Source organism: Callorhinchus milii, unplaced genomic scaffold (genome assembly GCF_018977255.1).
Source record: "Callorhinchus milii isolate IMCB2004 unplaced genomic scaffold, IMCB_Cmil_1.0 Scaffold6, whole genome shotgun sequence".
Taxonomy (NCBI): Eukaryota; Metazoa; Chordata; class Chondrichthyes; order Chimaeriformes; family Callorhinchidae; genus Callorhinchus; species Callorhinchus milii.
In genome coordinates, this window is record NW_024704747.1 from 10,682,960 (window position 1) to 10,709,926 (window position 26,967).

The 26,967-nt window shown below is 42.6% G+C and overlaps 1 protein-coding gene across 2 annotated transcripts; it reads left to right on the forward strand.

Annotated features, from left to right (window-relative positions):
- On the forward strand, nucleotides 1–26,967 carry parp14rs1 (poly(ADP-ribose) polymerase family member 14-related sequence 1). Of its 2 annotated transcripts, none has more exons than XM_042336433.1 (18): nucleotides 1–213; nucleotides 4,707–4,828; nucleotides 4,951–4,987; nucleotides 7,291–7,494; nucleotides 9,626–9,883; nucleotides 10,975–11,208; nucleotides 11,311–13,601; nucleotides 14,422–14,658; nucleotides 15,149–15,358; nucleotides 16,086–16,179; nucleotides 16,423–16,566; nucleotides 17,401–17,463; nucleotides 17,895–18,071; nucleotides 20,107–20,313; nucleotides 21,259–21,879; nucleotides 22,607–22,740; nucleotides 25,319–25,496; nucleotides 26,128–26,967. In XM_042336433.1, the coding sequence occupies exons 1-18, from the start codon at nucleotides 21–23 to the stop codon at nucleotides 26,412–26,414; spliced, it is 5,691 nt and encodes a 1,896-aa protein (XP_042192367.1). In that variant the 5' UTR covers nucleotides 1–20; the 3' UTR covers nucleotides 26,415–26,967. The 2 variants fall into 2 exon arrangements, with proteins under 2 accessions (XP_042192367.1, XP_007901242.1); XM_007903051.2 differs by having other exon boundaries at nucleotides 7,312–7,494.

Below are 26,967 nucleotides of genomic sequence, written 5' to 3' on the forward strand. Positions count from 1 at the left end.
CGCTCCGCAGAGGGAGGAAGATGGCGGAGGAGCGGGTCTATGCCTATCCTCTGTGTGTTGAGGGGGATTGGGATGCAGGTGATGCAAAACTTTTAAAAAACAAATTGCAGCTTTATTTCCAAAGCCCCAAGAGATCCAATGGCGGGGACTGCATCGTGGAATACGAAAACCCGAGTAAAACCGAAGCGGTGGTGCGGTTTGTGAACGATGACGGTATGTGTGAATATCTCTCCATTTTATCAAAACCTGATTTTTTTTGCTTATAAATTGAAATAGTTACTAAAAGTAACATATTTATACACCCCTTCATATGAGAGAGTTCACTGGGTAGAACTCCTAAGGGCCACATGGGATTGTGATGGGAAATGATGATATAAACCAATTCAATATGAATTTGAATGTGGACCCGATGGGGAAAGGCGCCGCGGACGGGACCTGCAGGTCAGGTGGTGGATTAGTGGATTTGATCAGTAATTAGACGCTTCGACTGCGAATATAATCTTTTGAGTTCATTCCCAGTCGATCTAACACTCTGCTCTCGCATATTTTTTTCTTTTGCTTTTGGTCTGAAATGCTGTTCTCTGTTCAGCCCTTTGGGTCGTCCTCTCGACGTGAAAGGCGCTGTACAAATGTAATCTTGTGGTTGTTGTTTTGCGCCTAAACAATCCGTCCGAGAGTTTCCTTTCCCCAATGCCCAGTTTTGCCATCTTCCAGAGTCCAAACATCAGGATGGGGAAATTCAGCACTTCCTGGTTTACAATCGCTTCCTTTTTTTTAACAATCAATTTTGAATAAAATGCTGAAACCCTAAGATAAAAAGAAAGGGTTGTTTTTCTATTGGAGTTGATAATAGCGCCCCAGACCTCACCAGTCAATCTGCATAGAACCACGGGGAGTTCCAAAGGTCTTGCCTCTCTTTCAAAATATTCTTTTGCCACTATGTCACACCTATATATATATATATATATATATAAGAGTCAGAAACTCTTTGGAAAACCCCATAACCACATTAAATGAACCCAATCTGATTGTGGATATGAAAACGGTACCCATATGAGTTAATGTGTAAAATATGATGTGCAGTAGGAGCCATCCTTCTAAGTAAAATTTCCTGACAATGAAATCATTCGAACCCAGACTTTGGTTGTACAGAATAGCTGGGGACAGGTTCCGTGAATCTAAGGGAGAGATCGGGGAGAGTGAGGAGGTCAGAACCACAGGAGAGAAGACGTTGATGAGAGCCAAAGTGTATGACTCAGACACTCAGGCGGAAGCTTTTTCCATGGGTGGAAAACGATGGTGGTGAGTTTGGAGGAGGGGGATATGGGAGGAGAGGGAGATGAAGACGTGGTTTGAGATGGCCTTGTCTGTGATGGAAGACCAGAGATGTCTAAGCCATGGGTGATGACGAGGGCAAGGTGGTGGCCATGAAGTCAGGGGAGATGGAGGAGGAGCTGATTAGGGATTTGGGGTCATAGGGGGACAGCTAGGTTTCTGTGAGTCCTAGGATGTCAATATGCTCGTCAGGATGAGGTCATGGATGGTGAGGGCTTTGTTTGAAAGCAAGCGGATATTTTGATGCCGATGTGGGTGGTGGTGGGGGGAGCTGAGGGGTGAGGGGATTGGGGGATTGCAGGTTGTGGGGGATAGTTGAGAATTATGTGGATGAGGGAAGGGGTTTTGCCTTCTGGAGGCAGGTGAGGGTCTTGCAGAGAAAGTGGGCAATGGGGCAGTCTGGGACAACCATCGACATGTGCCGTGATAAGCATGGCTGAGGATGCCCAAGCTGGAGCAGAGGAAGGCAGTAGTAATTTGAGGTTGATACAAAGATTACCTGTGGAACTTGGGATCGGGAGTGCCTGTCTGAAAGGAGAAGGCCCATAATGCGCCAAAGTCAGGAGTAGGCAGAGGACTATGCATGTTCATAGAATCTTACAGCACAGAAGTAGGCCATTCGGCCCATTTTGCTTGCTCTTTGAAAGAGCTATCCAGATAGTCCCATTCTCCTGCTGTTACCCATTAGCCCTGCAAATTTTTCCTTTTCAATTACTGTATTATGTCATTCATAGGGATTCCGGAAGTATGTATCGGGTATTCTCGTGTTCGCTAACTTATTGTCGAGCGAATGGGTTGATGTCTGTGGTATGTTGCTCACAATCCCAAATTGTTGCTCTAAAAACATTGTGCAGTAATTATTTGTTGAAATTTTAAAATGTCTGTTATATTCCCATGAAGCAGAAACCTCTAGGCTTCACTTCATAATATTTGTGTCATTATGTTGTTGGTCCTGGAGGCCTTGTACTTTTTGCCAGTCCAGGATAAGAAGCCAACAAAATTCCCCTCCACTTTAACTTGTCATTCAAACATTTTAAAAGCATCCTGTTAAAAAAAACAGTTTGTAACATTTTAAAAATAAGTTGTTTTTATTTTCATTTTAAGAACACAAAAGTAGGTTGGGCTATGGAGGGATTTAAGTGTGAGGATGAGGATCTTGAATTTGATCCACTTGGGAGTGGGTGGAGCTGAGCAAGGCTGGGGTGATGGGCCAGGTGGCTGAGAGTACACTGGTCATAGAATTCTGGATGGTCTGCATGTGGTGTTAGGAGGAACAAGGGAGTCTGGCGAGCAAACCCTTGGAATACAACAATAACAAGATTACAACAACAAGATTCCATTTATAGAACGCCTTTCACGTCGGGAGGATGTCCCAAAGCACTGGATAGTTGGGTCAGGACCCGAGCAGGGGGGAAATGGTCACGGGGAGGGAAGGGAGGGAGCGAGGAGGGGGTAGAGAGTCGAGGTGGGAGCTGAAGGCACGGTCAAAGAGAAAGGTGTTGAGACCAGCCTTGAAGGAAGAAAGGGAGGAAGCAAGGCAAAGGCACTGGGGGATGGAGTTCCAGAGCCTAGGGGCTGAGAGGCTGAAGGCCCGGCCACCGATGGTAGGGCGGTTGGGGCAGGGGATGTGGAGCAGACCGGAGCCAGAGGAATGGAGGGTACGAGCAGGTAAGTAGGGGGATAGTAGGTCGGAGTGGTAGGAGGGAGCAAGGCCGTGAATGGCCTTGTAGGTGAGGATGAGGATCTTGAATTCGATTTGTACAACGCCTTTCACATCGGGAGGACGTCCCAAGGTGCTGGACAGTGTACAGTATTTCAGACCCGAGCTGGGGGGGGAGAGGGGAAGGGGCGTGGCCTATGGCATGCTTGAAGAGGAGGGTCTTGAGGCAGAACTTGAAGGAGGCTAAGGAGGGGGTGAGGCGGAGTGACTGGGGATGGAATTCCAGAGGTTGGGGGCAGAGAGGCTGAAGGCTCTCAAACCAATGTTGGGTTGGATGGGTCGGGCGACGTGGAGCAGGCCAGAGCTGGCTGAACGGAGGGAACGGGAGGGTTGATAGGGGGTTAGGAGGTCACAGAGGTAGGGTGGGGCGAAGCCATGGAGGGCTTTGTATGTGAGGACCAGGATCTTGAACTGGATCCTCAGAAGGATAGGGAGCCAATGGAGTCGGGCGAGAGTGGGGGAGATGGGGTCACGGAGTTCAGTGTGGGAGAGGACACGGGCTGCAGAGTTCTGGATTATCTGCACCCTGCGGAGGGAGGAGTTGGGAAGACTGACAAGCAGAGCCTGGAGCTGATGAAGGCATGAACAAGAGTTTCAGTGGCCTGAGGGGTGAGGTGGTGGCGGAGTCAGGCGATGTTACGGAGGTGAGGGAAGGCAGAGCGGGTCATGGCTTGAATGTGGGAGAGAAAAGACAGTTGAGGGTCGAACAAGACACCCAGGTTCCTGACTGGCGGTGAGTTATAGTGTGCAACCATGGAGGTTGATGCTGCCAGAGCCTGAGGTGCTGAGGCGCTGGCGTGAGCCAATCAGGAGGGCCTCAGCCTTGTTCACATTCAACTGTAGGAAATTTGCCCTCATCCAGGACTTGATGTCTGACAGGCAGTCTGTCAGGACAGCAGTGGTCCTGGAGTTGAGGGTGGAGGCAGAAAGATAGAGTTGGGTGTCATCCGCATACACGTGGAAGTTGACCCCATGTATGCAGATGATGTCATCAAAGGGGAGCATGTAGATATTAAAGAGGAGAGGGCCAAGGACAGAGCCCTGGGGGATGTCAGATGTGACATGTGGGGGCTGGAGGAGAAACCGTTAGAGGCACCAAAGTTGAGACGGTGAGAGAGATAGGAATCGAACCAGGCAACCAGTAAAGCGGAGAGGCGGTGTATGAGGACGGAGTGGTCAATAGTGTTGAAGAGGTCAAGAAGGACAAGGAGGCAGAGGGATCCCTGATCACAGATGTTCAAAATGTCATTAGAATAATCAGACCTGGAGGTGGCAAGGTGGGGATGAGGAAGTGAGAGGGAGGCTTGGGGAGTAAGAGGCTGTCATAGTCCTTTACCTCTCATCAGGTGAATACAGGCCCAGTCAGTCATCTGTGGTTGAAGAGAGTGGGCGTCCTACGTTTTCACCTCTGTGACTTTGCTGTTAAGTGTCCAAGCATTGCATATAGGGACGCATCCAAACTGCAGTTTCTCTTTGAGAATATGGAAGAATATCCGAATCGGAAATCAAGACCATAAATGTGTTCCACGGGAACCCCTGAGGAAATAACAATGCTGATCACAACTTTTCCAATCAATATAGAACTCGTTTTTTAGCTGTAATTTTAAAGGTAAACCAGCACTTACGACTTTTCGTTCTGACTTTTTTTTAGTAAGAAGCCATGTTTTGGAGAAAAAGGTTCATAAACTCGACTTACAAAAGAAAGGCACAATTCAGCTCACTGTCAAACTTCCACAAGATGTGGTACCTCAGGAATATACTGGAGGGGAACAGGTAAGAAGGAGCAAGACAACTGAGTCCAAACAAATCTGCAAGTTTAATGTTGATTTATTAAATCAGAATGTTTTGCTTTGTTTAATATCTTTATTGAAAATTATATTTATGTGCTTTAACAGGATATGGAATCTGTAAGGAAAAGATTCAAAATAAAAGGTACTTTCACTTTTCAGAAATAATAGCACCTCTTCTAGTGTAAACATTTAATTATTAAGCTTCTATCTAAAGCATTCCTACTTCCATTTGCACAATGTTAGGGTTCACAGAAACAAATCTTCCTCTAAGCAGAATATTCGTATATGATTTAAAATCTCTGTAATATCCTAGCCACTACCGCCCTATTTCAAACCTGCCCTTCCTCGCCAAAGACCTAGAACGCGTTGTTGCAAATCAGCTCCGCGCACACCTCTCCTCCCACTTCCTCTTCGAACCCCTCCAGTCCGGCTTCCGCCCTGTCCACAGTATAGAGACTGCGCTTGTGAAAGTCACAAACAACATCCTCTCTATCTGTGACCAGGGCTCTCTCTGCCTCCTTGTCCTCCTGGATCTCTCCACCGAACTCGACACAGTCGATCACGCCATCCTCCTCCACCACCTTTCTTCTGTCATCCACCTCAGTGGGACCGCCCTCGCCTGGTTTGAGTCCTACCTCACAAACTGTGGGGTACCCCAAGGCTCCATCATGGTCCCCTCCTCTTTCTGATCTATATTCTCCCTATTGGGGATGTCATCTGCAGACATGGGGTACATTCCACATGTATGCGGACGACACCCAACTCTATTTTTCCACCTCTCTTTGCGACCCCCAGTCCTCTGATGTTCTGTCAGTCTGCCTGTCAGATCTCAGGAGCTGGATGAGCGTGAATTTCCTTCAGCTGAATGTTGACAAGACGGAAGCCATACTCTTTGGCTCTCGTCAATGTCTAAAATCACATGGTTCTCACCTCCTCCATCTACCCGACCTCCCCCTAAACCTCTCTGAACCCGTACGCAAACTAAGCGTCAGGTTCAATCCCCAATTATCCTTCCTCCCCCACATCCGGTCCCTCACCAGCACCGCCTTCTTCCACCTCCGACGCATCGCCTGTCTCCGCCAATACCTCACTCCAAAAGCCACTGAAACCCTGGTCCATGCCTTTCTCACCTCTCGGCTGGACTATTCAAATGCCCTCCTCTCCGGTCTCCCCTCCACTACCATCCATAAAATCCAGGTCATCCAAAACTCTGCTGCCCGCATTCTTACCCGCACCAAGCTCCGCTTCCCCGTTTACCCAACAGTGCCGTTGCCTTCGCTCCTCCGGGTCTGGCCTCTTCCTTGTCCCGCGAATCCTCCACTCCATCATTGGTGGCCGTGCCTTAAGCCACTATGCCCCGAGGCTCTGGAACTCCCTTCCTCATTCCCTTCACCTCGCTCCCTCTCTTCCTATTTTTAGGTCTTGGCTGAAGACCTTTCTTTTCGACCGCGCCTTTGGTCACCTTCCTCCCCCTCCCCCTGGCTCGGCCCCGGGATCCGTTACTGTGAAGCGCTCTGAGACGCCGTCCGGCATGGAGGATGCTATATAAATCCAAGTTGTTGTTGTTAAAAGGCTGACATTACTGCCACAGAATTTGTTCGATGAGTAGCTGAAGTAAAAAAGAAAAAAGGATTGCTGTATCCTCAACCTTGGAACTTAAAAGTACCATAGGGAAACCCTGTTATAACATGTTATAATCCTCGTTAAGTGGGTTTGCTTACAATGCAATTGTGGACCCTGCCATTTGGGCGAGCATGGAAGTTATCAAGAATTAAAAATTCATCTGAGGCAATTTTGATACCACAACAACAGATTGCATTTATATAGCACCTTTCACGTCAGGGGCATTCCATAAAAAATATTCTAAAGGTTCATCGAGATAAAGGAAACAAAGCAAGCAGTGGATTAATTTAGGGAGTGAAGTCCTAGTCCAGGAAGGTCAGTTGGTGATTAAGGGAGAAGATTAGCAGTAGGATGTCAGAACAAACCAAAATACCTTTTAAGGTACCAAACTATTTAAGCGAAACCATTTGGTTTGGAATACAAAGGGCAAATGAGGAAGAGCAGAGGTGAAACTTTGGGTTTCCCACAGACTGAGATAAATGTGGGTTTCCTATAGACTGGGTTGAGATGGTTGTGCATGCAGCAGAAATTAAAGGCAATGTCATGAATGTTATCAAAACTGCAGGATAACTGGAACAATTTTCAGTTGATTTTGAGAAAAATTGTTTTATTTCCCCAAAAGAGCACTTCTTTTTATTGATTAAATTTCAGACAAGGAGTAGGACTGTCTCCCCACCATATTCTCTGGTTGAGAATGTTTTTTGGGGGGAGAAATTCAACGTGACAATAATTATTTATTGTGATGGATTAGATTCAGACTTATATAATTTGAATGCCTCTTGGCAATTGTGCTGTATAGTTATTGTCTTTGGGTAAATGCAGAATATTTATGGTGTCATTTAGAAGAACCAGCTGAGTCAAGCCTGCCTAAAGAACAAAAAACCATTTCAATAATTTTACCAAGTGATGAAATTGAGGATGACCATCTCCAATTGTATTTTGAAAATAAGCGGTCCCGTGGGGGGCCTATTGCATCTTTCACCAGAGAAAGGAGAGAAATAAAGATTACTTTTGAAAATGCTCAAGGTAAGTAAAGTCACAGTAAGTGATTAATAACTTTTCTGGCAACATTAGATTGAAGATACTGTTGAGAAACTTAGGTGTTGAATTTCACATCCTAAAATTATCAAAATTCACTTGAGTAAAGATATTCCTTATAATCTTCCCCTTCATTTTTCTAACTCACGATTCCATGCGGTCTCATTACCAATTTCCCTACAGAAGGAAATGTTTTTCCCCCGCATTGCTTTTTTGTGATCTTTTGTTATTTTAAACATCTGGATTATGTCCCTTTCAAACTCTCCTATGTTCCAGTGGGAAAAGCTCTTATTTAGCCAACCCCTCTCGATATTGATATTCGCATCCTGATATACTAATGAAAATAACATCTACATCTAATTAGCTATTGTCAAAAAAAAGTTTTCCACCATTGGAATTAATAAAAGATGAGTGTACCTTTGTGAGATTTGCAGCTGAATTCAGCAGTGTTGATATTGTCTGTACTGTAAGGAGGAACAACAGTAATCATTTATTAGCCAATGTAATATATTGTGGCCTGGTAATGTGCATGGTTTAGCTCAGGGTAGTCCAAACTTTTGGCTGCTAAGAGCTGGATGCCCTATTTGAGAAATGTCTGCGGGCCGCATAAGCAACATTTTTGTGTTTCCTTTCCAAAAACATAGCAACACAGCACCTTTTTCACATCGGAAGGATATCTCAAAGTGTTCAACACTCCGGCTGGGCACCTGAGCCGAGGGAGGTGGAGTGGGAGGGGAAAAGATGACTGAAAGCGTGGTCAAAGAGTTGGGTCTTGATGTGCCTTGAAGGAGGGAGTGAATTGGAGGGACTTCAGTAATGGAGCTTCAGAGAGCAGGGGCAAAATGGCAATGGTGGGGCACATAGAGGTGGAACGTGAAGCAACAACAGCAAAATTACATTTGTATAGCATCTTTCATGTCGGGAGGACATCCCAAGGTGCTGGACAATCAGTGTTTCGGAGCTGAGCTGAGGGTCGGTATCATGGAGGGTGGAGGGCAGGGGGAAGCAGGGTGATCGAAGGCATGGTTGAAAAGGAGGGTCATGAGACGGGTCTTGAAGGAGGCAAGAAAGGGGGTGAGGCAGAGGGACTGCGGGATGGAGTTCCAGAGAGTGGGGATAGAGTGGAAGAAGGCCCGCCCACCAATGGTGGGGCGAGCGAGACGGGGGACATGAAGCAGGTTGGAGTCCACTGAGGGGAGGGAGCGAGCAGGTTGGAGTCCACTGAGCGGAGGGAGCGAGCAGGTAGGAGGTTAGAAGGTAGCAGAGGTAAGGGGGAGCAAGCCAAGAAGGGCTTTGAAGGTGAAGTACATAGGGGAGTTTCTCACTGGGGAAAGCGTTTTCCGTGAGAAAACTGCGTGACATGTCTGTCCACTCGCTCATGCTCTGTCTCCTCTCTATCTGTTCCTTTCTCTCGCCCTCTCCCTCATTCTCTTTTTCTCTCTCTCTCTGTCTCCCAATGAATCTCTCTCTGTCAATCACTCTCTCTCAATCATTCTCTCTCACTTGCGCAATCACTCTCTTTCCGCCTCCCCCCTCTCTCCATCTTTCACCCTCTCTCTCTCTCTCTTACCCTTTCTCACCTCTTGTGCACACACATACTCTCTCCCTCTGTCTCTCGCCCTCTTTCTTTCAATCATGTCTCACTACCTGCAGCGGTGGAAAAGGAGACCCACTTGCTTTCTCCTCATCTCGGGAGTGATTTTCTGATAGACTGTAGTAACGGTCAGTGTTATTTCCATCCCCTGCACTGTGACATGAGAGGACAGTTCGCCAGAGAGGGAGCGGGTGTCCCAAAGTTGGAAACAGTCTTGGCTGGATGAAACAGGCCACCTGTTGGGCCGCCATGGTTTAGCTGAATGAGCTTTGAGATGTCCTCCTGATATAAAAGGAATGATTTAAATGTAAATTGCATTGTTTTGTTGTATAACACTGATCTGTCATATATCAGAATCAAATAATATACTTGTGTAGTGTTAAACCAGATATATTGTGGTGATCGTGAAGCAGAACTTTTTTTTAAATGGCAAAACCTGTCAGATCTGTGCCATAAACAAGCAGCAGGAAATGTTTCCTGCTTTTAGCACATTGCAATACTTGATATTCCGTTCCTTGTTGTTAGATGCTGAAGCAGTGCTGAGCCAAGCAGTCCATTCAGTGGAGAACATTCCATTAACAGTTAGAAAATTTCAAGCTGCAAATAATGAAACTTATCTACTATCTTCCTCTGTTGTTTTGGAAAATCTGTCTGAAAACGTCACATGCCAGATGTTGACTCTGCTGGTAGAAAATTTCACTGAATTAACTGAAGAAAGTGACGGCTTCAGCTTGGAAAAGTTCAGTGAAAATGCAGCTGTTGTGACTTTCAAAACCAACATCGGTCAGAACCTTTATATACTCACTGTTTGATCAGAGAAAGATTTTGGTATTGCACTTTTCATGTATAACAAAATATTACGTTATATTGTTTTAATTTTAAGAGATAACTACCTTTTATTAATAGGTTGTGTTTTAATAACAAACCACAGCATAATACTGATGGTATTCTAGTGATTGAGGGGGAAAAGAACTACAGCGTTCACTTGCAATGTCAAACATCACTAAGTTTTATTACTGAGCTGCTAAGAGTCCTGAAGGAACTCAGTGAGTCAAAGAATAGCACGCAGGTATGATTGGGAATGCTATATAGTTCATATATGTTATGGACACTGTTAATTGGCTGGGTTTATTTAAGAGGATATACGACTAGGTATTACTTGTATTGTCGTTCTAAACATTTATAACCATGTTTATTGGAGACAAATTGTATCTTTTGGAATGGGTTGTATTTTTAGTTTCTTTATTTTGCTGCTCTTCTACTTGAGTGTTCTTCTACTTGAGACTTTGTAACTGTAGCATCCAACCACCACCGCTATAACTGATGCTCTGTGATCCTGTTTTAAAACACACAAATGCAGAATCCTGTGCCTATAGCTTGCTTTATGTGCACCTAGTGTTCATAATTTTAAAATTAGAGCTAGTGAAGTGAAATCAGGAAGCATTTTTTCATGCAAAGGGGAACTCTCTCGCCCCAAACCTGTGAAAGCTCGATCCGTTCAAATTTTCAAGACTGAGGTGGATAGATTTTTGTTAGGTACAGGTATCAAGAGATATGGGGCAAAGATGTGTATTTGGAGTTGAGGTACAGATCAGCCATGATCTAATAGAATGGCAGAACAGGCTTTGAGGGCTGAATGGCCTACTCCTATGTTTACTGATGCACTAATTTTCACTTAGTTTCTATGACTGTTCATTGAACTATCCATTGAACTACTATAGTCTTCACTCAAATACTGTATTTGTGACATGCATTATTTGAAGAAAAAAATCTTTTTGTTCAAAAATGTATTTGTGGTTCTTGATTCCTTTACACCCCACTAATTGCTAACATTTACATCATGGTATTTTTTTCTACTTTTGTTTGGTTTCCAGACATCACTGAATTTATCAAAAGATGCTCTACGAAAAAATTGTATGGCCAATTTATTACTCCAAGGCAACTGGAATTGACAAAACATGTTAGGGTGGAGAACCTACCTTCAATTGTCAATGAAGAATTTCTACAACTATATTTTGAACGCCCCCAGAATGGATGTGCAATAGTGACTGCAATTGAGTTGATTTCTGAAGATAGTGCAGCCATAATTTCTTTTCAAAATTATGAAGGTAAGTTTTACATACTATGAGACTAAAATAATAAACTTTACTCGTGATTTATACTGAATGTTTGAAAGATGTACCTTTAATCTTGCTATCTTTTATTTTCAGTTCTGGAGACTATTTTTGCTGGGAAGCACATCATGAATAAAGTGCCAGTCTATATTTATCCTTACTACAAGTCCTTGGGTTCTGCATTGTACGGAAACAAAAGACCAATGGTGAAAATGCCAGATCCTTTCATTGTGGATATTGATATCTATGTCTTGCAATTTCTTAGAAATGATCAACATCGTATTGCAGAGATCAACGAGAAAATGTCCAAACTCTTCTGTCAAATTGCGTGGCCAGAATTGGATCAACAGACCTCGATAAAGATATCTCCAACATTTTCAGGTCAGAAAAGCTTGCTAGAAAAACATGTAAAGAAGTGGCAAATAACAGCATCAGAGACATTTTGTCACATTTTATTAAAGTACCAAACTATTGAAAATGATGTAAATTTGCAAATCTGGGAGGAAATTAAGGAAAAACTTAATCAATCTTTGAATTCAACTGTGTCTGTTATTACCAACCCTTCAAAAGGGAAGATGATATTAGTTGGTGAATTTGACAGTGTGACTAGTCTACAAGAAATCGTCACATCCATGATGAATACTGCCATTGAAAAATTAGAAAGAGAAAAACAAAGCCTGACTGAGATGCTGTCCATTAGTTCTGCAGTATATTGTATATTGAAGAATGATGATCTGGAACAGAATTTGTCTATGATATATCCAAGCTTGAGCATGAACTACAACATGGCTACTGGTGAAATAAAATTGTATGGATTGGCTTCAGAAGTTTATGGTGCCAAAAGTAACATATTAGAAGGAATTCTTCACCTGAAACGTAGAAGACCAGTGGTAAACCTGCAACTCCTTTCTTTTTTACAAAGAATAAATCACGATGAAGCTTCTTGTTGCTTATTCACATCAAGTGGAATAAATGCTACATATGAGATTGAAGATGGTGCTGTTGTGCTGATAGGAACCACAGAAGCTTCTTTAGCTGCAGCAGAAGAACAAATCAAAAGTCATCTTAATTTCAAGTCCATTGAGGTGCAAGATATCAGTGTTATGAAAAAGAATGAATGGAAATGCTTAATAGATGAATTGGTCACAAAATTGAATGCTTCACAGGAAAATGTTTCAATTGAAGAAATACCTCTGGATAAAAGTGGGGAGGTCATTGTCTCTGGCTATTCTCTTGCTGTCATGGAAGTCTTTGAAGTGCTTAGTGATTTTGTCCAACAAAATACAATAATTGAAAAGTCCATTCCATTTAAATCCAGTACAATACTGACATTTTTGAAGGAGGTCAAGAAAATGGACCTTTTTTATGATGAAGCAAAGATGGGTGTGAAAATTGAAGTTCATAATGCGGCAAATGTCATTTCAGTATCTGGTCCAGTGGAGAATGTTGGTAAAGTGGAGACTTTACTCTCAGCTGCTATTTCTAGATTAACATATTCTGTCTTGAAAATCACCAAACCAGGAGCAAAGAAATTCTTTGAAGATAAAGAGTCATATGTTGATACTGTAATGAGTAAATTTAGTTGCGTGCTAAGATTATCAGAACATCATGTATTTGCAGAAAGTAATGGATCACATCAAGCTTGCTGTCAAGTACAGTTGCCCAATGGACCTTTAGTTGCTCTTTATCAGGCAGACCTGTGCAATCATTCTGTTGATGTGATTGTCAATGCAGCAAACGAAGATTTACAACACATTGGAGGTCTTGCAGGTGCACTGCTGAAAGCAGCAGGACCAGTGTTACAAAAGGTCTGTGACTCTATCATTAAAGATAAAGGAAAACTTGAAGCTGGTGATGCAGTCATTACAGAAGCTGGTAAACTACCATGTTCATATGTAATTCATGCAGTTGGTCCAAGATGGATTGATTTTGATCCAGAAACTGCTAAGAAACGTTTAAAAATAGCTGTTATGCGGAGCCTTAATTTAGCTGAAACCTACAACCTTCAGTCAATAGCAATCCCTGCCATTAGCTCAGGAATTTTTGGATTTCCATTACCTTTGTGTGCAGAAATCATTGTCAGCACGATCCGAGAGTACTGGGAGAATTCTGGTGGAGGCAGTGTGCTCAAACAGATCCACTTAGTAAACCATGATGAAAAACAAGTTTGTGCTGTTTCCAACGCTGTTCAGAAACTATTAGGTGAATATTTAACTCGTTCCACTCCACAACCAAAAAAGCTCAGGATTCCCAATGTGAGAAGAAAAAATGTTGAAGTTGAAAGCCCAAGAAGTGGAAACGTAAGAAGTTTAAACAAACTGCACGTGACTCAAACGATTGAAGGTTTAAACATCATTGTTGTTCAAGGAAATATTCAAGAGGCAAATGTAAGTCTTCTCTCTATTTATTTACTTATAATAATAATCCTTGTATTTGAAATAGAGCCTTATCATGCTTTCGAGACATCTCAAAGTGCTTCACTGAATATGATGTGTGGTGAATTGATGTAATATTTTGTGGGCGAAACGCAGCATTTACACACAGCAGTGTCCCACAAACAGTCGTGGATTGAGTGACCAATTTTTTTAAAAAAAAAATTTTGAAGGAATTATTACCCCCGGAAAAGTGATCGGTCAATCGACTAACAACTGGGTTCCTACTTACTGCTGGGTAAACAGGTGTGCAGAATAAGGTAACTTGCCCAGTGGTTCGCCCTGCCAGGAATCTAACGCAGGTCTCTCGCTTGCGAGGCGAGTGTTCTAACCACTGAGCACTTTACATTTAAAAGTCATTTTGTTCTCTTTTTAAAAAAATGTTACAACTGCCATATGGTCTATGGTAGAGTCATCTCAGTAGGACCAAAGGCCTCCTGCTAATTCCTATTTAAGAACATAAGAATTAGGAGCAGGAGTAGGCCATTTGGCCCGTCGAGCCTGCCCTGCCATTCAATAAGATCATGGCTTATCTTCTGACCTAACTCTAATTACCTGCCCTATCCCCATATCCCCTAATCCCTCTGTTTTTTAAAAATCTATCAGTCTCAGCCTTGAAGATGTTGAAGGACTGAGCATCTACAGCTTTCTGGGGTAGTGAATTCCTTAAATTCACTACCCTCTGAGTGAAGAAATGTTTCCTCAACTCTGTTCTAATTTCCTCAACTCTGTTCTAAACATTTCTTGTTTTGAATTCCTATATTCATATTTTCAGACTGACATCATTGTAAATACCATTGGGCCTGATCTGGATCTGAACAGTGGTGCAGTATCTCGAGCAATATTAGGAAAAGCTGGCCCAAAGCTTCAACAATTATTGTTTGCTGAAGGACAAGGTGGAAAAGGTTTTGCAGGTTGTATTTACCAAACAAAGGGATGTAATCTTGGCTGTATTGAAGTACTTCATGTTGTTGCTCCACAATGGGATCAAGGAAATGGACCGTCAAAAAAGGTAATTGGTAACCACTGAGCACTTTACATTTAAAAGTCATTTTGTTCTCTTTTTTAAAAAAAATGTTACAACTGCCATGTGGTCTACGGTGGAGTCATCTCAGTAGGACTAAAGGCCTCCTGCTGATTCCTATTTAAAAACATAAGAATTAGGAGCAGGAGTAGGCCATTCGGCCCCTCGAGCCTGCCCTGCCATTCGATAAGATCATGGCTGATCTTCAGACCTAACTCTAATTACCTGCCCTATCCCCATATCCCCTTATCCATCTGTTTTTTAAAAATCTATCAGTCTCAACCTTGAAGATGTTCAAGGACTGAGCATCTACAGCTTTCTGGGGTCGTGAATTCCATAAATTCACTACCCTCTGAGTGAAGAAATGTTTCCTCAACTCTGTTCTAATTTCCTCAACTCTTGTCAGTAACAATTATAGCTATTCTACATTAATCAGGAAGGAAATTGCCTCTTACAAAGTATTGTTGCACAATTATAGGTGTTAATAAATATAATCAAAGGATGTCTGAACATTGCTGAAACATCACAACTAGAGTCCATCTCGTTCCCAGCTATTGGCACAGGCAACCTATGTTTTCCGAGGGATGTTGTTGCAAAATTAATGTTTGAACAAGTTTTAACATTCAACCGAAAGTATCTAAAAGAAGTTCACTTTGTGGTTCATCCTGATGATGCTTCAACTGTTCAGGTATGAATGACTGTTGGCAATTAGATTAAGGTTTAAATTGAATTAAATTCATCCTTTCATGTCCTCCTGACGTGAAAGGTGCTTTACAAATGTAATGTTGCTGTTTGTTGTTAATATGTATGTGCACTCCTCTACTCAGCTAATCTGGGCTTGCTGCATGTCCTTCACTCTCTCCATGCCTCCATCAGTGTGAATGACCGAGCTTTTAGATTCTTTACCCCTCTGGAACTCCTGTGTGTCCCCCTCTCTTATCTGTGTTTAAGTTTTGCATTAAAAGCTAGCTCTTCAATCGCAAAAAGTTTTTCATGAGTAGGAAGACTTGAAATGACAATTGAGTGATGTATTGATAACAAATTGTACAACTGAGGCAAACTGAAGAATGAAGGTCCAGAATCATTATAAATTGATGCACACGTAAGTAATTGAAAGCAAAATGAGACCAGTCTGTACCTACTATAGTAATAAAGTAGCAGTTGAGTTTTGGTATAAATCTTGCTTCTGGAATGCCATTGTAAAGCAATTTGTACTGGAATTCACTTATTGAAAAATACCTGTTTAAATTGTTCTTTTTTTTGGTCAGCCGGGTGTCTGACACATTCAGAAGCACAACACCATAACCAAACTGGATACTCTTAAGAATGGTGATGGGTTTCTCCCTATGTCAAACACCCGGCTGACCCCCCAAAAATAGTTCCATTGAATTGAATTTTTTTATATTTTGCTTCAGGCAATGTCTGATGAATTCAGAAGAAGATTTGACCAACATCTCAAAAGCACATTCACAGTACTCAACACAACCTCTGTCTCTGAACTAAAGCAAGGTAGGTAGCTGCATGTTGCACTATGCAGTTTGTACATCATAGTGGTATTAGGCGCAATTGATTCAATTGAGCCCAATTGGTGTGATTTATGCCATCATCATTCTAACATGCTAATTTGATGAATTGTACATTGTTTACTGAGCCGGATAGATAGATATTCTCTACAAATAACTGTTGCCTTAAAAGAAAAATACCTTCCAGTGTTAGAAGAAGCGTTTTAACTTTTAAGAACCTCTTTTGCAGAACATTTGCTTGGATCAACCAGTTTAGCTTCTGGTGAAATGAAAATAGGGCAGGTTTTGTTGCAAGTGGTACATGGGGACATTACGAAGGAGACCACTGATGTCATTGTCAATTCAACAAACAATCATTTTACACTCAAAGCAGGTAATGTACCATTTGTACCAGTTTGATATAATTGCTAATATTCGGATCTTCCCTCACAAACTTTGTGTCAACAAAATTGATCTCTGCAAGCTCCTGGTGTGTCTGTTATGCAAAGAGGATCAGCAGATTTTAGTCAGTCTCCAATTATTTACATGTGTGCGATAACTTGTCGCACTGAAATGCAAATAATTAATCATGAGACAAGCTCAAGTGAATGACATTCTGCTCTAAAACCAGTGGCTGTTATTTCTCAAGAAGAAAATTTGTAACCAGTTTAGTGTTTAAAGTACTGAATTTACCTCTTTTTCTGGTTAAAAAATGAAAGCATTATATTACTGCTCATAATTTCATACAATGATAAGTTAGACAAAATCATGTGGACACATTGTTTCCCTGTATAGGTTGGAGATTAAAAATTGATGGAAAGAAAAGTTGCGATGGTGTTTGTGTCTGTGCATGTTTGATCTGCAGTAACTTTGCTGTTTCTGGAATAGTTAGGGTGGAAATAGTCCTAGCATCAGCAGTCACATTTGAGTGCGTTTGATAAAGATGTAGAATGAGTGAATACTCAATCTCATTGCCTCTGAATGAGATTTGAGAATAATGAGCTTTTCATCAGAACCTATTGATTTGGTGTACAAAATGGACTTTGAATTGCTAGGTGATATTTTGCTACACTTAATGGATTAAAGATCTGTTGATGATTGGTATTTTTACCAACAACCCAAATTCCCATTTGCAGGAAGAAGGCATTTCAACTCTTTTATGGTGAATCCCTAAGAGGACTTAATTTTTCATTAATTATAACGTTGTAATTTTTAATTTTAATTTTAGGCGTGTCCAAGGCAATTTTAGATGCTGCGGGTCAAACTGTGGAAGATGAATGTGCACTACAAGGTATGTTCTATTGGTGGGGAGAAGGTGAGCCTGGTTGTAACAATTGCTTTAATTTGCACAAATAAACATAGCCTTGTAAAGTATGGTTTTAACTATCGCAGGTGGGTGGTCTGTAGTTTAAATGGTCACCAATCCAAATAGAACCTGTTAAGAGGACAGACTGCAAAACACCAAAAACAACTATGGTCCATGTGCAAAAACTTCCATTTAATTTCCAGATTGAAAATTGTACCTTTCTGGCTAAGGACCTTTCCTGCCACGAGAACACCCGGTATTTTAACCTGCAAAAAAAAAAGGCTGTGTGGATAACACTTGAATATTGTATTTTCAAGTTTGTTATATGATATTGGGGAGGGTGAGATTGAAATGCATTAAAATGCCAGTGAACTAATGCTTGCTTAAACTTGCTTAAATTGTGCTTCTTTTGAAAGGATTGCAAGGAAAACAAAGATTAATAATGACCAAGGCAGGGAACCTTCAATGCAAAAATATAATTCATATAGTTGGAGGAAAGGATCCAAATCAAATACAGGATGCTGTCCAGATAGTTCTTCAGGAGTGTGAAAGAAACCAATTCTCATCAGTTGCTTTTCCTGCATTTGGAACAGGTTTGACTTTTATAATATTACCTTGAACAAGTAAAGGCTGTTCAGGATCAAATGAGTTACTTCCTTAGCCAGCGGCCTCACCTACAAAGCCCTCCATGGCCTCGCCCCACCCTACCTCTGCGACCTCCTAAACCCCTACTATCCTGCTTGCTTCCTCCACTCAGCGGGCTCCAGCTTGCTTCAAGTACCCCACCTCACTTGCCCCACTATTGGCGAGCGGGTCTTCAGCCATTGCCCCCACCCTCTGGAATTCCATCTTGCAGTCCCTCCTCCTCGGCCCCTCCCTCCCCACCTTCAAGACTCATTTCAAGAAGCCTCCTCTTCGACCATGCTTTCGATCTCCCTGCTTTCCCCCCCTGCCCTCCACCCTCCCCGACCCTGACTCCCAGCTCGGGTCTGTAACTCTCTGTCCAGCACCTTGGGATGTCCTCCCGACTTGAAAGGCGCTATACAAATGTAATTTTGTTGTTGTTGAGAGGAGGGCGGAGAGGGGAGGGGAGACAAAGAGGGGGCGGAGGGGGAGGACGGAGAGGAGGGGGGGGGGAGGGAGAGGGGGAAGGGGCCAGAGAGCGGGGAGGACACTCCCTCTTCTCCCTTCGCTCATGCACTCTCTCCTCTCATACACTCTCTGTCTCTCTGTCTCTCTCTCTCTCTCTCATTACTCTCTGTCACTCCCCTTCTCACAACCTTTCACACTCTCTCTTCCCTCTAACACTCCACCTCTCCCCTCTCAATCATTCTCTCCCACCTCTCCTCTCTTCCCCTCTCTCCTCTATCTCAGACACTCTCCCTAGCCCCTCTTAAACTCTCTCAATCACTCTCTGAATCATCCCCTTGTTTCTTTCTCTCCCTATCACGTTCATTCCCTCCCACCTCACATGCTCTCACTCTCTCTCCACCTCTTCCCCTTCACGCTCTCCCCACTCTCCCTTTCACGCTCTCTCCACTCTCGCCCTTTCACACTCTGCTCTCTCCCTCTCTCAATCACTCTTCACGCATTCTCTCACTCCCCTTTTCTTATCCCTCACACATGTAAACTCTTCTTTCTCTCCCCCTACTCTCTCCATCTCTCTCTTCTCCCTCCCTCCTTCCTCTCTCTGTACCTCCATCCCTCCTCTCTCCCCCTCCTTTCTCTCCCCCTCCTCTCTCTCCCCCTCCTCTCTCTCCCCTCCTCCTCTCTCCCCACCCCATCCTCTCTCTCCCCTCACCCTCCGCTCTCGCCCGGCTGCCCTCCTCTTTCACCCCCCTCTCTCTCCCCCCCCTCGCCCCTCTCTCTTTCTCTCTCTTCCAACAACAACAACAAGGTTACATTTATACAGCGCCTTTCACGTCGAAGTTGGGGTCAGTGGAGGAGAAGGCAGGGGAGGCGAAGAGGGGTGACCAATGGCATGGTCGAAGAGTAGGGTTTTGAGGTGGGACTTGAAGGAGGCAAAGGAGGGGGCGAGGTGGTGTGACTGGGGGACAGAATTCCAGAGTTTGGGGGTTCCCTTCCTCTTCCCGCTCCCTTCCCCCCCTCATCCCCCTCGTCCTTCCCCCAATCCCTTCACCCCCCTTCCCTTCCTCCCTCCTCCCTTCCCCCCACCTCTCTCTTCCCCCCACCCCATCCTCCCTGCCTCCTGACCCACACTGGATGCGGCCTGTGCACCTTTCTCAAATAGGGAATCGGGCCACGGCAGCCACAGATTGGACCTCCCTGCCTTAGACCCAGCATATTATAATGGCACTCTATCTCAGTTGCCACTAGTTCAGTCATTTTGTCAGGTCCAAACTATAGAGAACTAGCAAGACATTCAGTTGCAGAAACATGTCTAAATGAGACATCTTTGTAATGTCTTATAATTTCATCATAAGCAATGTACTGTAATTGGTTTTCACTTTGAACATTCCTGAGTCAGATAAATGTTGCACTGTTTCCAATGTATTCTTTCTAAGACTCCTATCATACCTAGACTAGAAGGTTATTTTCCCACTGATTCAGAATGACTAAATATATATTCACCAAAATACAGATGTCATTTATTTTCCTTTTTTCCAGGACAAGGAGGAATGAACCCTTCACAAGTTGCTGATGCAATGGTTAAATCAGTTGCTGAGTTTGCAAGTAAAATATCCCCAGCTGCTTTACACCGCATTAGATTTGTTATTTTTCAGCCTCAACTATTAACCGAGTTCCACAGCAGCATGCGGAAGCAACAAGATTCAAACCTTGGAAAACCAAAAACTTTCTGGGAAAAGGGAAAAAGTAAGCAACAACAACAACAAGATTTCATTTATAGAGCGCCTTTCACATCGGGAGGATGTCCCAAGGCGCTGGACAGTTGGGTCGGGACCCGAGCAGGGGGGAAATGGTCAGGGTGAGGGGAGGGAAGGGAGGGAGCGAGGAGGGGGTAGAGAGTCGAGAGGGGAGCTGAAGGCACGGTCGAAGAGAAAGGTCTTGAAGGAGGAAAGGGAGGAAGCGGCAAAGGCACTGGGGGATGGAGTTCCAGAGCCTAGGGGCTGAGAGGCTGAAGGCCCGGCCATCGATGGTAGGGCGGTTGGGGCGGGGGATGTGGAACAGACCGGAGCCAGAGGAACGGAGGGTACGGGTAGGTATGTAGGAGTATAGTAGGTCGGAGCGGGAGCAAGGCTGTGAATGGCCTTGTAGGTGAGGATGAGGATCTTGAATTCGATCCTCTGGGGGATGGGGAGCCAGTGGAGGCGAGCGAGGGTGGGAGTGATGTGGTCCCGAAGCCTGGTGCGGGACAGTACACGAGCTGCAGAGTTCTGAATGACCTGCAGTGTGGAGGGAGGTGCCGGGAAGGCCGGCGAGGAGAGAGTTCCCATAGTCCAGCCTTGAGGTGATAAAGGCGTGGACCAGAGTTTCAGCAGCGTGAGGGGTGAGGTAGTGCCGTAGTCTGGCGATATTACGGAGGTGGTGGAAGGCAGTGCCAGTTGTGGCGTGGATATGAGGGAGAAAGTACATCTCAGGGTCGAACAGAACCCCGAGGTTCCTGACTGGCTTTGAGAGGTGGAGAGTGCAGCCTTGGATGCTGATGCTGTCAGCGCCTGAGGTGCGGAGGCGCTGACGCGAGCCAATCAGGAGGGCCTCAGTTTTGCGCACATTATAATATGCGCATCAAAATATTCAAGTTTTCATGATCTGTGTTTTTGTTCTTCCTTCCTAATGATTAATTTTTGACAATCCTAGATGCAATAGCAGCAGTAATTTGGGGGAACAAGAATAAAGAGAATAAAGAATTTGGCCCTGAAGACTTTGTTTTAGAAAATACGATAGAGCCGGTTGTAATGGAAATCTGTGGAGAAGATGCGCAAAATGTAGAAAAGAGTATATCCTGGATTGAAAAGGTATTTGAAAAGGAGCACTCTATCAAAACCATCAACAGTGAATTCATCTTTCACTTTACTGAGAGAGAACGTGCAAAATTAAAAAACCTCATGGAAAATCACCAGATCACCATCGAAATGGAACAATCTGGACCTCAGATCAGAGTCTGTGGTCTCCACCTGGATGTGCTGACTGTCTATTCTGAAATTCAAGAAATGGTTAATGAAGTCCGAGATAAACTAGCCAGGCAAAGAGATGAAGCACTTGTTAATAATTTGGTTGAATGGCAGTTTAGAAAAGGTGGTCAGTTTCAGCCAGTGGATAGAGCTGCAAATTTCAACCTGGAATCTGCATTCATTGGAAAGGCTTCCCATATTGAGCTTGAAATTGAACACAGGAAATATACTGTAGAGCTGAAAACGTGTACGGCCACAGATAATCATGGAAACTCAATACAGCTGAACAGGGCTTCTAAGTCTAAAGGTAAATACACTTTGGGTTCAATATCACAAACAATGCATCTTAAGGATTGCCCAAGGTTTCGCCCTCTGCCTGGAATTGAACTCAGGTCTCTCACTTGCATGCGTGAAGAACTTCATTTCCTGTTATTCAATGCAATTCCAATGCTTGTTGGTAAGTGCACATGCGGCAATGGGTCAAGACGCATTGAATCATGGGAAACATAGTTTGACTCATCATCATATGCGCACTTGCCAGCTGTATTGAATTATATATGTGCAGTGTCAATTATCGATTAAATCACATTTTATACAATTTATACAGTTTGTCTGCAACTCGCACACAAGTCATCAAGTCACAAGTCCACATTATTGTGGAGTCCTGTAGCTCAGTGGTTAGAGCACTCGCTTTGCAAGTGAGAGACCTGAGTTCAATTCCAAGCAGAGGGCGAAACCTTGGGCAAGTTTCCTTACTCCACACAGAGCCTAATAATAATCCCTCCAAAACCAAAAACAATAATAAATTGGTCATTTTCAATCTACAACTGTTTGTGGGACATTGCTGTGCGCAATTAGCTGCCGCGTTCGCCCACAAATATACAGTCAATTCACTTTACAGTGTGTTCTGTGAAGCGCTTTGGGACGTCCTCCCGACGTGAAAAGCGCTATATCAAATGCAAGGATTATTATTATTAAATGTTAAGGCCCTGATTGCTGTGACTTAAGTGAGTTTTATTGTAATTAATTTTCAGATGAGCTGCCACCTCACTGGGATGATATGGCTGGGCAGCAGTTCAAATCTGTGGCTCTACAGCAATCCACACTAGAATATCAGAGAGTGGAAACATTATTCAAAAATACATGCTCTCAGTTCCAGATAATACAGGTAATATTTTATCATTCATGAGAAATTAATACCTACACTTCAGTGAATAAGGCTATTTGTACTAAAATGTTATTTAACCACCTAGCAAATTTTATACAACTGCCTGGAAGCTACAACATTGAATTTATTGTTACATTCTTAGAATTACTAGGGTTAACAATCTGTATTGTCACACGGGTTTAATTTATACAGTCTGTTTCTGCTAAAACTTTACTAGAGATCAGAAAACACTTATTCACATGGATGGTTGTTCCAGAAGATCGTAGAGTTAGAATCAATTGGGATGATTAACAGGGAAGATAAGAAAGTAAGAAAATAAGGGATAGGAGAAAAGCCTAATAAACAAGCAGAATGGAATGGATGACCTTATCTATTATGTTCCTAGGTGTTCATAAATGTTATCTCGCTTCTCATCTACCATCCATTCTCCAAACTTCCCTTTCTTTCCAAGGGCCTGGAATGAGTCGTTGTCTCCCAGCTTCACTCTTTTCTCTCCCGACAGTCCCTGTTTGAATTTTTCCAATCTGGTTTCCGCCCTGTCCATAGTACAGAAATAGCCTTAGTTAGAAATGACTTTTTATCTATTTGTGACGAGGGCTCTCTCTTGGTCCCCTCTTCTTTCTTGATCTCTCTGCTGCATTTGACACTCTATTGCTTCTCCATCACTTCTCCTCTCAGCTCCATCGGGTTCATTTTTCCGCGGGTGATAATTCCTTCAAAAAAAGAAATTCGTCCCTCAGTCCACGACTGTTTTTGGGACACTGCTGTGCGCAGTTGGCTGCCGCATTTCGCCCACAAAATATACAGTCAATTCACTTTACAGTATATTCTGTGAAGCATTTGTGAGACGTCTAGAAGATACGACAAGGTGCTAAATCAAATGCAACGATTATTATTATTATGGCTGTGTCCTTCAGAGAGCTGAAATTCTCTTCCACGCTTTCATTACATCCAGGCTTGACTATGCTAACTATATAAATAATGTATTATATATAACTATGCTCCCTGGATTTCCCAACTCTTCCCTCCACAAACTGCAGATTATTCTGACCTCTGCTCATGTCCTCCCTTGCATTAAGCTTTGTGAGCTAATCACCCCCACCCTTGCCTGGCTTCACTGGCTCCCCATTCCCCAGAGGATCGAGTTCAAAATCCTTGACCTCACCTTTAAAGTCTTCCATGGACTTGCTCCTACCTATCTCTGTGACCTATTAAACAACAACAAATCACATTTGTATAGTACCTTCACATCAAAAGGATGTCCCAAAACTTCACCAACCTGTCCACTCTGCAAGCACTGACCTCCTCCACTTCTCCCACCCTGCCTGTTCCACTAGCAGTCAGGCCTTCAGCCTTTCTACCCCCACCCTAAGGAACTCTATCTCAGAACTCTTCCGCCTCACCTCCTTTCTAGCCTTCTTCAAGGTCTGTCTCAAGACCTTCCTTTTCGATCTTGCCTTGGCCATCTTACCTCCTCCAACCCTTGTCCTCCACCCCTCTCTGATCCCAACCGAAGCTCGGGTGCAAATCCCTCATTGTCCAGCAACTTGAGACGCCTATCGGATGCAACAAGCACTGTATACATGCAGTTTGTTGTTGCTGTTGTCATTATCTGAACTAATAGAAGGAATCTAACCAGATGGAATTTGCCTCCATGTTTAGTAGCCTGACAACACTTGCATGGAAGTGTTGTCTAGTGTAAGGAAGTGTAAACCATGGAGTCCTGTAGCTCAGTGGTTAGACCACTCGCCTCGCAAGCGAGAGACCTGAGTTTGCTTCCCAGCAAGTCAAAACCTTGAGCAAGTTTCCTTACTTGATAAATTACACAAGTCACAGATAATAATCCCTCAAGAAGAAGAAAAAAAATTAATAATAATTTGGTCACTCAACCCATGACTGGTTGTGGACACTGTTGTGCGCAATCGATTGCTGTGTTTCGCCCACAAATATACAGTCAATTCACTTTACAGTATATTCTGTGAAGCGCTTTTGAGACATCTGGAAGACATGAAAAGCGTTACATCAAATGCAAGGATTATTACATTGCAACAACAAAAACTTACATTTATATAGCGCCCTCCACCCTGAGCAGTGCCCCAGAGCACTTTTGCCAAGGCAGCAGCTTCAGGATAGTCAGTCAGGCAACTTTTGCTTCCTTATTTTTGGTCAGCCGCGGGTGCCTGACCCATACGAAAACCCATCACTGTGCTTAAGAGTATCCAAACCAAACTGGGAGATTCCCTGAACCTTGAGTTTCACGTTGCCACAGAGATAGTGTCCAAATAAAAACAACATTGCATCTTCCTCTTAACTCTGTGTAACCTGTTAGAGTTGTTGCTTTCCCTCGCAGGCATTTTGTGGGAAACTTAAGCTAATTTTTTGGAATTTTTTTATTGATTCAGTCAATTTTCAACGATAGATGTTAAATGGGAACAAATTCCAGTGTAGCAACTTTGAGGATGTAGAAATCTCATTAAATAGTAAGTTGTCAGTCACTTGCACTTGTTGACCAGAGTTTCACCACTAAAGATATGAGAGTGTCCGCAAAATTAATTTGTAGTTTTCAATTTAAAAACAGATTGAAAGATTGCAAAACCCTTTTCTCTGGAAGAATTACATAATTAAAAAACAATATTTTCATGAGAAAAATCCAAATGGAACAAAGAATGAACACGTCTTATTTCATGGAACAGCACCAGAAGCCAAAGATTCAATCAGCAATCTTGGATTCAACCGCAGCTATGCAGGGAAAAATGGTAACATTATATTTTCTCAAATGCTTCAGTGATAAAACTGAAATGGGAATTTAAATTAAAGCACCTACTTTTCAGGGCACCCCTATATAAAAGTCATATTACAAAGGGGTGCTTTGAATTTTTCCTGTGACTTGTGTAAATACTGGGTTTTTTTCCCCCTTCTTCCCCTCAGAACCTGTATTCCTGTAGCTTGCACATGTTGATGGGCCATTGATCCACCTCTGGTTAAATGATCATCTGATTAGTATTGCCACATTCCTCCTCTCTATCTCCCATCCCCTGCATTTTCATATCATTAATACTATTTTTTCACTGGCCAATAATGAAAATATAACTCTTTAAATTTTGTTATCTAAAAATTCAACTGGCCTCACACTTGCATGTTTTAATACATATTCTTAAACATTTCTATCTATAATCTTTGTGAACCTACTTAAACAAAAAAATCATCTCAAGTCATCTAATTAAGTTAACATGGTCAATTTTAAATTCAATATGGCAGCTTTCCTCTCTACCCTTTAATGGACTTTATAACCAGCATTCTTTTCTGAAAGTAATTATATTTAAAAAAAAATATTTTTCATATTATGTACAAAGTAAAGTTAATTAAACTTTTTTTTGTCTTTATTAGCTACAACCTATGGAACTGGCACCTATTTTGCTGTTAATGCAAGTTATTCTGCTAGCAACACATACTCCAAACCTGATAGCAATGGAGTGAAGTATATATATCAAGCTTGCGTGCTCACTGGAGTCTATTGTCAAGGAAAAAACGGAATGCTCATTCCACCTCCAAAAAACCCAAACAACTTGACAGATTTATATGACAGTGTGGTCGACCGACCAAATGCTCCATCGATGTTCATTATCTTCAATGATATCCAAGCTTATCCAGAGTATCTAATCAGTTTTAAGTGAATCTAAATGTTTACAGAAAATGTTTCCAACAGTCTTGTTTACTATAATGACTTGTTTTAGTTATCTTTAACTTGTTACTCAACTGGAATTCTATCAAGTTTGATCTGATTGTTGTGGGATTTCCCATAGTGACTTTAATGCACCTTTCAATCTAATCAAAGAAAAATTTCTGATGGAGTAAAAATTCTGGGAATTCAGAAATAAATATTTGTTGTTTTTCATAATTGTCAATTCCGAAGTACGAACTAATAGAGATGTTATTTTGTAATTTGTGATAGTTGGATTCATTTAGGGAACAAACATATTGAACTCAAGACAAATGGTCTAGAAATAAAGTAGGTTAACCATTAATGTTGGGAAAAAAATTAATGCAGAAGTTGCCTGCTGATCTACTTCCATTGTAAGTAACAGATAAAGTTAGCTAGTGACTAATTTTTTTTAATTGATATAGAATTTATTGTATGTGTATTCTTCTGTATTCGAATATTTTGTCAACTTCTTGCAAGCATTTTGTGTACTTAAGAAATAAAAAAATTATCTATTTTAAACCTTT